Here is a 14,072-nt window from a genome sequence, read left to right as displayed (position 1 = left end):
ATGATGGAATGTGACTGGTTGCTATTATTATTTTAGCTATATCACGGATTTCATTTTGAACTTTACAGGTCAAGCGAAATTTCTGGTACAACTGTTTGGAGCTGCGTGTCAACTGATGGTACAGTGGACTTCGAGTTATAAAGGTCGAGGGAAATTTCTGACACTAGTGTTGTTGTTGGTTTGTTTTTTGTCTTCAGGTTTTTCTTAGTGCAGTTTTGTTGGTTGCTGAAGATTTGGTGTGCTGCTTTTTTGTGTTAGTCATTGTTTTGATGTTCCTTTGTTATTAGGACTGCCACATATTTTAGAAATTCTGTAATTTGTGTGGTTGTCATATTAGTTTCATCTTGTTTCTGCAATTTATATTTTGTATTATATGTGTCTTTTTGTGTGTCTAATGAGTGACGTCATGGTCACCATGTTGTATAAGCTTGAAATAAGGATGTCCACCAGTGTGAAGGTGTCACAGCTCAAAACCAACATGTGATGCCACAATTTTCAGATTTGCACTGATTTGGATCAGGACACAGCTGGGTATTCTGTTGCGAGTGAAGATATTTCTATTTTGCTTTTGCTGGTAATTTGGAAGGAGTGGTTCATACCTACTTCTTCCTTTCTTTTTATGGAGGAATACAGTAAAGTCCATGGTAATTTGAGCTAACCAAGGCTGAGGCTACCTCAAATTACAAAAATCAGTTAACTATCACTAAATCAATGGGTAAATCATGAAAAAAAGTTTAATGAGCACAATAATGATTAAAAATAAAAAACAATTCATATATAGGTACAAATTTCCAAGCTGCAAAAAGGTAAGTTACATTTTAAAGAAACAGTCCATTGTCCTCTGTTTTAAAAAGGAGCCTCATTTTTTAACAGCAATGTTGTGCCGTCTTCTAAGAAGCATGGTGTCAGTGGGGGTAGCTTCTGCTTGCCCCTCGATATAACACAGTGCCACATCTAGTGCTGTCAAACCCTTGGTGTGAGTGATCACTGGTACAGTTCCTTTTGTGCAATTCCAGATCGCCACTGTCTTCAGCAGGTTCACTAACCATTTCAGTAATTGCAAGAATGGTCACTTCAAACTGTTCATCCATTCTGAAACATAACATGCATTCACATTTTCAGATCCAGCAAGCTTTGTCGTTAGTTCTGCCAACCGTAGCTCATCTTCATCTTTAATGTAGGTATCTGTTTCATTCCATAAAATCTGGTTCCAAAACTTTTTTAATGTCTCCATTTCAGCCCATCAATCAGCTATCCTGTAAACTACATGTTTTATCGCAGTTTTTTTTAGAAGTTCTTTGATGGTTCCTTCACCTTCTGTTGTTTGTAGAAGCACCTGAAGCAAATGATGATGATACCTTTTTCCAAGCACTGTAAAACAACTTGGTCTACCGACTGCATTTAACTTGTCATGTTAGGGGGTTATAATAACAATGCGGACATACTATCACATTGTAATTCTTCCTCATCAGGGTGTGAAGCAATGTTGTCAAGTATTGAGACTGCTCTCGAAGGCAGTCTCTGGAACGAAATCTCCATAATATCACTTGTTAAAAATATTTTTGTCCACCAGAGCATTTTTGGTGAACATATGTAATGGACAATGCAGAAGTAGTGATATTTTTTAAAGCTTGAGGCTTCCATGTTACCAGCAGCATCAGTTTATGGTTTCCACTTGAATTTGATGCAGCAAGAACTGTTAACCTCCTTTAAGTTTTTTGTAGCCCAGGCCAGCCTTTTCTTCTTTTGAGGCTAGAGCTGTAGATGGAAGCATTGTATAATTTAGCCCTGTTTTGCCACAGTTATCCAGTTGACTGGATAAGATTTTCTTCTTGTATGATTTTTATTAATTTGTCACAAATATTTGTAACAGATTGAGAATCTGCAGAAAGTTTTCCATCACAAATTTCAAGCTTCCTTATGCCATATTGCTTCTTCCACCTCTACAACCATCCTGAACTTGCAGTAAAATCTTCTTCGACATCCTTTCACTCACTCCTAAAAAATTCAGCCTTTTCTTGCAGAACAGGCCCTGAAATTAGATTTCTGTTTTGTCTTTGTTGGGTAAAAACGAAACAAGCTTCACTCATTTTTTTCATACTCAGATTTCTTCACTGACTTCCTCATATAATGAAATAAAACACTTGCTTGAGGAAAACTTCTCAATTTTGTCTCTGTTTCTATGCCAATCTCCAACTGTCATTTCACCAACTCCATACTCATCAACAAGACTTTTTCATATTTCTCTTTTGTCTAGTCCTTTCAAAGCATCCAGTTTCACAGAATAAAATTTTCATTCCACAGCGGAGTGTGCACTGATATGAAATTTCCTGGAAGATTAAAACTGTGTGCCGGACAAAGACTCAAACTTGGGACCTTTGCCTTATGCGGGAAAGTGCTCTAGTGACTTCACGTTCAATGGCTCAAATTTTATCTTACATCTACCACTCATTGCAATATGTGAATTAAAACATTAAAAAGCATATAGTTACATACGTACAGTACACTGTACATACATAAAAAAACTTTAAAATTAATGTGAGACAGATGGGTTCACGACAGTGCTGTTGTTATTACACAACCAACTACAGTACATACAACAACAGTCAGTCAATGTTGTAAAATGTGTACTGTATTGTTACTTAGGCATACTGTATTTTAATGAACACTGTTGCTAGTAAGGTACAACAGTAACAATGGTATGCACTGTACATTTGATTGTCAAGCAGTCTCAATTAGTGTTGGTTCCACAAACAAAGAGCATCCCTCTCCTCAATACCTAACGGTACCTGTCCATTAGTTATAGAAATGCATTAGCAGCCTGAGGCTAAGGTTGTTTCTGCGCGTTATGAACAAGAGCTCTATGTGGGACAGTTTTACCTTTACTGTACATCGAAAATTGAAAGTAAGTTCAAAATGTAATGCATTCGAAAGTGTGTAATATGCACATGAGCACAACGTATTAAAACAGACTTTTACTCTAGTTTTACATAAAATTTTAATTTTATTAAGACCAGCTCGAATTACACAGAACCTCGAAATACCAGGGCTCTACTGTACCAGTAAAGGGTTAGTTCCAAACTTTCAGTAAAGAGCAACTCACAGTTTTTAGTAATATCTTGTTTTCATTCCTTTCAGACCAAGAAATTAATGACGAATTTATTAATAAAAGAAAGAAATTTCCTAATTGAGTCCAGGATTTGTAATTAAGACTTTTTCGTACTTATGTTGACAGGTAATAACACATACTTAACCTTCATCTTAACTACACGTCCAATGACGGCAGTAACCAAAGCATTGCAAATAAATGCCACCACAAGGCTGTTGCTAATTAAATGTTAAAAATCCACCATTATAGAGCGTATGGGCATGTTGTGTCTGTGTTGTGGCCTTCAGTATGAAGGCTGGTTTGATTCAGCTTCCATGACACACTATCCTGTGTGAGCCTCATCATCTCGAAATAACTAATATTATGTACATCTAAGTGTGGTTAGTTACTATAGCTGATGGCGAAAATTCATATCTTACTACTATTCATTAGAAAGTCAGTACATGAAAGGATATAAATTTGCCTTCGAGCTGCGTCTATTACATTGCAAGAAAAGTCATTATCAGAACAATACAAAGAAGTGTCTCAGTGGGGAAATGCAACTAGTCTACAAAAGAGATTGCTTACAAATCACTGATGTCACTGGTTCTAGAATATTGCTTAAGTGTGTGAGACCCATACTAAATAGGACTAACAGAGGGTATTGACCATATACAGAGAAGGGGAACATGAATGGTCACTGGTGGGTTTACTTCGTGGGAGTGTCACAGAGATACTGAAGGAGCTGAACTGGCAGACTTTTGAGGACAGTCGTAAGCTCACCCAAGAAAGTTTATTAACAAATATTCAAGAACCAGCTTTAAATGATTATTCTAGTGATATACTACAACCCCCTATGTATTGTTCATACAGGGGTCATGATGATAATATTACAATAATTACTACACACACAGAGGCGTTCAAACAGTCAATGTTCCCATGTGTGGTTGGAACACGAAGAAACCAGAATAACTGGTACAATGGGATGCAACCTCTACCGTACACCTGACGGTGGTTTGCAGAGTATAGATGTAGATGCAAAAATGAATCAAGTAAAACAGTCAATTTTTACAAGTTACTTCATGTTTTTTCTAAATGTTTAACTGCTACACAGCTCTACACAAACTATGTTTTAAAGTGTAGATGATTTTTCATGTCTGGCATCAATATAATATAAATCATTTAAGAAGTAAAAGTAATTGTGAATAGCTGAGGTGTTGAATCATCAAAAGGCACAAAAAGATAACTGAAAATTTAGCTAGCTTCCAGAGAAATCACTTTTTGAGCTAGATTATGCATATTTTGTGGTAGGCAGCCACCAAAACACAGGTGTACAGAGGTGTGTGTGTGTGTGTGTGTGTGTGTGTGTGTGTGTTTTAGACAAGTCAAGTCTTTGTAAATTAATTAACAATGTAGCAGAACTGTTGTGTTGCAGGCAAGCACAACAAAAAGACTGTCAAACAAGTAAGCTTTCAGCCAGAAAGGCCTCCGCAGGAATTAGGCAACATCAAAAACACACACACACACACACACACACACACACACACACACAAACCAGTGTCTCTGGCTGCTGGGCCAGACTACAAACAGCAGCACATGATGGGAGAATCAATCTGAGTGGTGGGAGTGAGGAGGAGGAGGAGGAGGAGGAGGAGGAGGAGGAGGAGGAGGCCGGGATGGGATGGGCATCGATAGCACGGTAGGGGTGGAGCACGGTAAAGTGCTGCTTGTGGACGGGTACAGCAGCTAGGTGCATTCATGGAGTTTTGACGGAGTGGGAACAGACTAGGGAACAGATGGTTGTAGAACAATGACTAAAAAACACTGAGGCCATGAGGGTTAAGGGATTGGGAATGTAAGATATACTGCAGGAAGAGTTCCACCTGAGCAATTCAGAAGCGCTGGTGCTAGTAGGAAGGATCCAAGTGGCACAGGCTGCATTGCAGCCATTAAAATGAAGAACATTGTATTGGGCAGTGTGCTAGCCAACCGGGTGGTCAAGCTTTTTGCTGGCCACAATTTGTTGGTGGCCATTCATGTGGACAGATATCTTGTTGGCTATCATGCCCACAAAGAATGCAGCACAGTGGTTGCAGCTGAGATTATTGATCACATAGCTGATTTCACACATAGCGCTGCCTTTGATGGGATAGTTGATGCTTGTGACCGGCCTGGAGTAGGTGCTGGTGGTGGTGGTGGTGGTGGTGGTGGTGGGAGGATGTTGGTTGGTTGGTTGGTTGTGGGATTAAAGGGGCCGGACTGCTACAGTCATCGGTCCCTTTTTCCAGAACTTAAAAACACCCACACAGAATAAAAACGAACAAGGAAAAGATGACAGACGACACAGGACAAGAGAAACTTAGACAAAGACCAGACAAAACGAATTAAAATCACACAGAGTGTGAAAGTGGTTGGCCGACCATAGAGAAAAAAAGGAAAAGCCAACCACCAAGAAACAATAAAAACTCCGTCTAAAACCGTAGGCCAAAGGCCAGACAACACAAAATAACGCAAGTGATAAAAGCCCCCTGCCCGAATAAAACGCAAAACTAAGCCCGCCATGGCAGTGTCATCTGTTAAAAGGGCAGGGAGCGTGTCAAGCAGCGCAAACGTCTGCCTGAGCACAGCTAAAAGGGGACACTCCAACAAAATGTGGGTCACCTTCAAAACGGATCCACAGCGACATAGAGGTGGGTCCTCACGGCGCAATAAGTGGCCGTGCGTCATCCGTGTGTGCCCAATGCGCAGCCGGCAGAGGGCGACAGACTCCTTACGAGAGACCCGCATGGATGACCGCCACACAGTCGTCGTCTCCTTGATAGGACGGAGTTTGTTTGGAGTGGTCAGGTTGTGCCATTCAGTGTCCCAGAGTTGGAAAACTTTGTGGCGTAAGATCACTTGCAAATCAGTCTTCAGGAGGCCAATTTTCAGAGATAGTTTACTGGTGGCCAGTTTGGCCAGGCTGTCAACATGTTCATTGCCGGGTATCCCAACATGGCCTGGGGTCCACACAAAGACCACAGGCGGATGCAATGGGCAAGAGTACAGAGGGACTCCTGGACAGCCATCACCAGACGAGAGCGAGGGAAGCACTGGTCGATAGCTCGTAAACTGCTCAGGGAGTCACTACAGATAACAAAGGACTCACCTGAGCAGGAGCGGATATACTCTAGGGCACGAAAGATGGCGACCAGCTCAGTAGTGAAAATGCTGCAGCCAGCCGGCGATGAATATTGTTCGTAATGGTCCCCTAGAGTCAGAGCATAATCGACAACAACCAGAAACCATCGAACCATCAGTGTAAACAACGCCAGAGCCCTGATACGTGGCAAGGAGGGAAAGAAAGCGGTGGCAGAAGGCCTCCGGAGGGACTGAGTCCTTCGGGCCCTGTGCCAATTCGAGCTGAAGGCAAGGGCAGTCCACATACCATGGGGGTGTGCGCAGAGGGGCCCGGAAAGGAGGTGGAAGATGGAAAACCTCAAGCCCTGAGAGAAGCTCTCTGACTCAGACCGCGATCGTACAACCCGACCGGGGCCAACATTCTGGAAGATGGATGACTGACTGAAAGAGCAGGAGACAATAATTAGGATGCCCGGGCAAGCTAAAAACATGTGCAGCATAAGCGGCCAGTAAGTGTTGGCGCCGTATCTGCACTGGAGGGACACCTGCCTCCACAAGTAAGCTGTTCACAGGGCTGGTCCGGAAAGCACCAGTGGCAAGTCGTATCCCGCTGTGAAGGATTGGGTCCAGCATCCGCAATGCAGAAGGGGATGCTGAACCATAAGCCAGGCTCCCATAATCCAGACAGGACTGGATTAACGCCTGGTAGAGTCATAAAAGGGTAGATTGGTCGGCACCCCAGCTGATGTGGCTCCAGCATCGCAGAGCATTAAGATGCCGCCAACACATCTGTTTAAGCTGCCGAATATGTGGGAGCCAAGTCAACTGGGCATCAAAAACCACACCCAAAAACTGATGTGTCTCCACCACAGCAAGAAGTTCGCTGGCAAGGTAAAGCCGCGGCTCAGGGTGAACTGTTCGTCTCCGGCAGAAATACATAACGCAGGTCTTGGCAGCTGAAAACCGGAAGCCATGCGCTGCAGCCCAAGACTGCGCCTTGCGGATAGCACCCTGCAGCTGACGTTCAGCAGCTATGCCAATGGAGCTATAGTAGAGGCAGAAGTCGTCAGCATACAAGGAAGTTGAGACAGACGTTCCCACCGCCGCAGCGAGCCCTTTAATTGCAATTAAAAATAGGCAGACACTGAGGACTGATCCCTGTGGTACCCCGTTCTCCTGAATTTGGGAGGAACCGTGGGAGGCTGCGACTTGCACGCGGAAGGTACGATGCGCCAGAAAATTTCGTAGGAAAATTGGCAGTGGACCCCAAATACCCCAACCACGAAGTGTACAGAGGATGTGATGGCGCCATATAGTATCGTACGCCTTCCGCATGTCGAAAAAGACTGCAACGAGGTGCTGACAGCAGGCAAAGGCCGTACAGATGGCTGACTCCAGGCTCACCAGATTGTCGGCAGTAGAGCGGCCTTTACGGAACCCACCCTGAGACGGAGCCAGAAGGCCCCGAGACTTGAGAACCCAACTCAAACGCCGGCTCACCATGAGTTCGAGCAACTTGTAAAGAACGTTGGTGAGGCTAATGGGGCAGTAGCTGTTCGCCTCTAATGGGTTCTTGCCAGGTTTCAAAACGGGGATAACAATGCTTTCCCGCCATTGCGATGGAAACTCACCCTTGACCCAAATACGGTTGTAAAGTGCGAGGAGGTGTCACTGGTAGTCCACTGAGAGGTGTTTCAGCATCTGACAGTGGATGCGATCTGGCCCAGGAGCTGTATCAGGGCAAGCAGCTAGAGCACTGTGAAATTCCCACTCACGGAATGGAACATTGTAGGATTCAGGATGGCGGGTGTGAAATGAAAAGCTCCGATGTTCCACCCGCTCTTTAATGGAGCGGAAGGCTAGCAGGTAATTCACAGAAGCGGAACTAAGAGCAAAATGGTCTGCTAAGTGGTTTGCAGTGATGTTGGGGTCAGTACAAACTGTTCCATTCAGTGGCAGCGCAGGGACGCTGACAGGGGTCCGATAGCCATAGAGGTGCCTAATCTTGGCTGAAACCTGCGATGGAGAGATATGGAGCCCAATGGTGGAGACATACCGTTCCCAGCACTCCTGCTTGTGTTGGTGAATGACGCGGCAGGCCCATGCACAGAGACGTTTAAAGGAGATAAGGTTTTCTAAAGATGGATGCCGCTTGTGACGCTGGAGCGCCCGCCTGCTATCTTTAATCGCAGGCGGCCACCAAGGCACAGTCCTCCACCGAGGGGACCCAGAAGAACGGGGAATGGCAGATTCTGTGGCAGTAACGATGCCGGTGGTGACCGAGTGAACCACCGCATCAATGGTTTCATTAGAAAGAGGCACAATAGTGGCCATGGAGGAGAATAAGTCCCAGTCAGCCTTATTAATAGCCCATCTGCAAGGGCGCCCAGGAGAATGACGCTGGGGCAGTGACAGAAAGATCGGAAAGTGGTCACTACCACACAGGTCATCATGCACACTCCATTGGACAGATGGTAAGAGGCTAGGGCTGCAGATAGAAAGGTCAATGGCTGAGTACGTGCCATGCGCCACACTGAAATGTGTGAAGGCAACATCATTTAAAATGGAAAGGTCGAGCTGTGTCAAGACATGCTCAACAGTGGCGCCTCGACCTGTTGCCACTGACCCACCCCACAGAGGGTTATGGGCTCTTAAGTCGCCCAGTAACAGGAAAGGTGGCGGCAATTGGGCTATCAGCGCAGCCAGGACATGGTGTGGGACATCACCGTCCAGTGGAAGATAAATACTGCAGATAGTAACAGCCTGTGGCATCCACACCCGAACAGCGACAGCCTTTAAAGGTGTTTGTAGAGGGACAGACTTGCTGTGAAAGGAGTGAAGGACATAGATGCAGACGCCACCAGATACCCTTTCATAAGCTGCTCGGTTCCTATAATAACCCCGATAGCCACAGAGGGCGGGGGTTCGCATTGCCAGAAACCAAGTTTCTTGTAGAGAAATACAGAGGAATGGGTGAAGCCTGAGAAGGTGTTGGAGTTCAGCTAGATGGTGGAAGAAACCGCTGCAGTTCCACTGGAGGATAGTATTGTCCATGGCTGAGAAAGGCGTGAAGGGACTGGGGAGGCAGATTACGCCGCTGGGTCACCTGCTGCCTCCGATTGAGCACCTGTGCAAGTGCTATCCATTGCGTCTGAGGGACCGGTGAGATCGAGGTCCTCAGCAGACGCCAGAATCTCCACCTCGTCCTCAGACACAGAGCTGGAAGGTTTCGGTGGGATGGGTACCACCGCGAGTTCCTTGGGCTTAGAGCTCTTCTTCTTGCATTTCTCACACTGTTCCTTGTGTTTCACTGGCTGGGAGGGCTTCACCGATTCAGTCTCCGGGACAGAGGAGGATCGCGAAGCCCTACAACCAGCTGGTTGTAGGCACTTAAGCCATTGTAGGGCGTCAGCCTTCCCACTTGTGGAATCCTGGGAAGGGAGGGATCCAAGGGACCTCTTGCAAGCGTGAGAAGCCGAAGAAGTTGGATGCTTCTCTGGCTTAGAAGCGGGGACAGATGTCCCCAATGTGTGGGGGGGTGTTGCTTCCAAGGTAGGTGGCGTAGGAGCAACAGGGTGTATAGTGCCTCCTACGGGCAAGGGGGCAGGTGTTGTATGGTTCGGCGAGCCGACAAAGTCGCGTAACTGATGGGGCTAACACAGTTGTTGCAGCGGCATAGGAGGAAGTCATTCACACAGGATGGAGGCGTTCATATTTCCTCTTAGCCTCAATATAGGTCAATCAGTCCAGGTTCTTATATTCCAAGATTTTGCATTCCTTCTGTAAGATCCTACAGTCTGGCGAGCAAGGTGAATGAGTCTCTCCACAGTTGACACAGATGGGAGGCGGGGCACATGGAATATCGGGATGTGGTTGGGCGTCTGCAATCTCGACATGTGAGGCTGGAAGTACAGCGGGAAGACATATGGCCGAACTTCCAGCACTTAAAGCACTGCATCGGGGGAGGGACATAGGGCTTGACGTCACAACGGTAGACCATCACCTTGACCTTCTCTAGTAATGTATCACCCTCGAAGGCCAAGATGAAGGCAGCAATCTGGTTGCCCCTCGGACCCCGACAAATGCGCCAGACGTAATGAACACCTCGACACTCCAAGTTGGTGCGCAGCTCATCATCAGACTGCAAAAGTAGGTCCATATGGAAAATAATACCCTGGACCATATTTAAACTCTTAAGTGGTGTGATGGTAACGTTAACATCCCCTAACTTGTCACAAGCAAGTAACCTGCGTGACTGGGCAGAGGATGCCGTTTTTATCAAAACTGAACCAGAGCGCATTTTGGACAAGCCCTCCATCTCCCCAAACTTGTCCTCTAAATGCTCTACAAAGAACTGAGGCTCCACGAATACAAAGGATTCCCCATCAGCTCTGGTACAGACAAGATACCGGGCGAATACGTTTCAGTTATTTATAGCCTTTCGTTCCTCCCATGGTGTGGCCCGGGGGGGGGGGGGGGGTAGATTTGGGGTCATACACATTAGCCTTAAAATGAGCCCCCGAACACTTAGAGACTGCTGGTGGCTGGCCACCAGCAAGAGATGATGTGCCACGCTTCATTGCATGTCATCCACCCTGATGCCACCTACTCCGACCAAGGGCCCTCCCCACGGGCGCCACCCAGCCTCAGCAAGGGCCACCTGGCAGGATGACCATTGCCAGGAGTCCTGATGCCCCAACAAGAGGATAGACATCTACTCCTTGGCATATGTGGGGCGCAGGCATCAGCAGAGCGATCCCTGTATTGTCAGGGGGCTACAACCAACAGGGTACATGGCGGCCCCACAACGGACTGGCTACCGTGCTGGATCTTAGGTGCAAAAGTGTCTAAGGTCGTTGTCTCAGCAAAAAGCAACACTGCACAATGCATAGTGGTAATCACACCCAGGAACATATCCTCGCCCAAGAGATGGAAAACGAGCGGGACGGCAATGCGATGATGGTAAAGCTGGCTAGAGGTCTTAATGCATGATGGACAAAATGCACCATGTAAAGCGCCCTTCCCCAATTGGCTCGCTCTTCAGAAGAATTTGGAACGCTGGAGGTCAAACCCGAGAGGGGACCATCACATATAGGCCGAAACGTTTGAGACTCCTTTTAGTCGCCTCTTATGACAGGCAGGAATACCGCAGGCCTATTCTTACCCTTGAACCCGCAGTGGGGTGGGAGGATATATGGGATAGGTCTTGCATCAAGGTCGATTACAGGGAACCATGAGGCAAAGGATTCGGAGCATGGGTTATGTAGGGATGGAGAAGGACATTGTGTGGGTTCAGTGGGCAGTGGAATACCAATGAGAGGTGGTAGAAACCCTGGCAGAGGATGCGATTCAGTTACTCGAGTCCTGGGTGGTTTCGAGTCATTGTTCTATCCTGGATTTTCCATTGTTTGTAAATTAATTACTTTATTCACTGTGTCCCAACTAGATTCAGTTTAGTAGAAAAATTTTCAGTGATGTGGACAGAGTCAAGGTATATGTTAACCAAAGGCAAGAGCCCTCTGTATTAATAAGAAGCTCTTGCTATACTGCCGACTCCTATTTCTGCTTACACCAGGAACATGCTATGTATTTTATGTATTGTGGTTGAGAATTAGAGAATTATGCTCAAACTTCATGCATGTAATGCAATGGAACGTGGTGCATTGAAACAGTGGGAACAAGAGACATTTCTAAACAGAAGTATGGTTGAACAGGTATTTCTATCAATGTTTTTTGTCAATTTCTATTTTACTTTTTAAAGTTTTGCTATTTACCTAGTACACCTGCTCAGTCAAAGGAAACAGAGTAGCTATTTTGACAAAATTAATGCAATCACATCAATTTATTCTGAATATCTAGGGCCTTTTAGACAGTAACATAGCCTGCAGCGGTACAGCACTCTATTCTGATAAAGATGGATTCCTCAATTTAATTGCTACAGACTAGTCATTGTGTAGGAGAGATAAAATAATTGGGCCACATAATAAATCAGCAAATGGATTACAGGAATGTTTGATACGAGTCATTGGCATGGATCAAGGAGAAAGGGAACACACGACAAATGTCGCAAAGTTACAGACCAGTCTGTTGCCACAACCAGGTGTTTTCAGAATCACATTTGTTGGCTTTGCCAACTTACAACTAACCTTCCGACTAACAATAAAACTGAATATATGCGCCAAAAGGTGACGTGACAGCGGCCACTAAAGCTACGTCACTAGGCAAAGTTGACAACTCGTATCTATCATTCCTCTTGGCCCTCATTAAATTACTTGCAGTAAGGACTGTTTGAACTTACAACTATTATGCACATTGTTCATCTCAGTATTATCACACTGTTTTATCTTTTGGCATGCTATTGTTGTCTGAATCCAAATGCCAAGAACATAATGCTACGATCCGTGGAGCTTAACTCATTTGTCCAAGCATCTTCTCAGCCTGTTGACATTCCTTCCAATGACCACAATGACAATAAGCAACACAAATATGATAGAAATACTTGAAGGGAACTACAATATGACTCTCTGAATACAACTTATTTCTAAAGCCAGAGAATATAATACAATAAAATTACTGTAATTCAGAAATTATTTAGTGACATTTCTGATTCTTTTACGAGCAAACAGGTTCAACGAAACTGAAAAGCTGATCACAAATGCTGTAATTAACTCAACCTTAATAAGTTGGAAATAGAACAGTGACATACATCAAAAGTTGGCAGGACAGGGTCTTCAAGGCTCCCCCACTGTCTCCGTGGGACAACAGTCACAGGAATGTCGTGTACACAAAGCCGCGACTGTCCCTAGGGGGAAAAAAAAGGGACCGGATCACATTTACAATACTCTCTGCAACACACACTCTTAAACCTTTACGTGACAAATTTTCGCTACTAAGAATAAGAAATTCGAAAAGTTTTCTGGATTACCGATTCTATCTCAAAAGTGAGGCAAGGTGACATTTTGTTCGTCAGTTTCATTTTCACTGATTTAGTACTCGCTGATGTCCTCAAATTGGCCGTAGCCCGCGCCAGTAGGTCTGAAACAGGGGAACTGCTGTTAACATTCTGATTAAATGACATTGTAAAAATACTTACTGTCTGCATTCTTACCTGGCGAAAAAATTAAACATATCATATTGTGTGTGTTGGAGACACCGACCACTGTATACTCGTTGAAGAAATGGGCCTGTTCTATAATACAATATGCCAATGGTCGCTCCAGAGTTGAACCATCCGACACAGTGAAAAAGATCTTGTCCGGTGTTATTCGCAACTTACAGTCTTTCGCCAGTTTTGCCAAGGCTCCGATTATATCTGTTGTGAAGAATTGTCCAGAAAGAATTAATAAAAGATCCTACCATATAGATTATGTAATGTATCTCATTCAGCTCATTTTACTCACTTGAAAACTGCTTTATACATAACACCTCCGTCATCTTACCCCTGAACTTCATATTTCTTGTGTGTTTCGTATATTAGTGCGCACTTTCAGCCATTATCGAATGTAAACATAACCTTAATGATGCTTTGAACACCCGCTTCTGTTGGTCAAAGTGTATCAATGTCAAAGCGATCCTTATGGGTTTGTGATGACGTCGACCGCCAGATCGATACGAACGAGTTAGAAAGAGTTACACACACATAAATGCCGCGACAGTAACTCTCTTTCTTCTTACCCACTGTGGTAACAGCACGCCAGTCGGCCGGGTAGTTCACTGTTGAGTTCAGCGTAATTTTGTGAAAGCGAAAGGAAATAGTAATTGTTTGTATTGGTCTGCTGAATGGCTTTTACGAACGGGGGTGTCTTTAGCCCAATAAGTTGCAGTAACAAGAAGAAGAAGACAGCACATTTGTCTTTTTTGGGGG

At 44.9% G+C, this 14,072-nt stretch overlaps 1 protein-coding gene across 2 annotated transcripts in view; it reads right to left on the bottom strand.

The window, feature by feature from the left end:
• Positions 1-13,755, bottom strand: part of LOC126100813 (checkpoint protein HUS1-like) — a 39,479-nt gene extending 25,724 nt beyond the window's left edge. The window contains exons 1-4 of one of the 2 annotated variants that reach the window (XM_049911445.1): positions 13,609-13,755; positions 13,317-13,520; positions 13,134-13,243; positions 12,915-13,010 (exon numbers count right to left, since the gene is read on the bottom strand). In XM_049911445.1, coding sequence (XP_049767402.1) covers positions 12,915-13,010; positions 13,134-13,243; positions 13,317-13,520; positions 13,609-13,660 — 462 coding nt within the window. In that variant the 5' untranslated portion in view covers positions 13,661-13,755. The remainder of the gene's footprint in view (positions 1-12,914; positions 13,011-13,133; positions 13,244-13,316; positions 13,521-13,608) is intronic. The other variant, XM_049911446.1, reaches the window with a different exon arrangement.
• Positions 13,756-14,072: the final 317 nt, after the last annotated feature.

This window comes from Schistocerca cancellata, chromosome 9 (assembly GCF_023864275.1).
Source record: "Schistocerca cancellata isolate TAMUIC-IGC-003103 chromosome 9, iqSchCanc2.1, whole genome shotgun sequence".
NCBI classification, from domain to species: domain Eukaryota; kingdom Metazoa; phylum Arthropoda; class Insecta; order Orthoptera; family Acrididae; genus Schistocerca; species Schistocerca cancellata.
The sequence above is the reverse complement of the archived record's forward strand: the minus strand, read 5'-3'. Positions and strand labels throughout refer to the sequence as shown.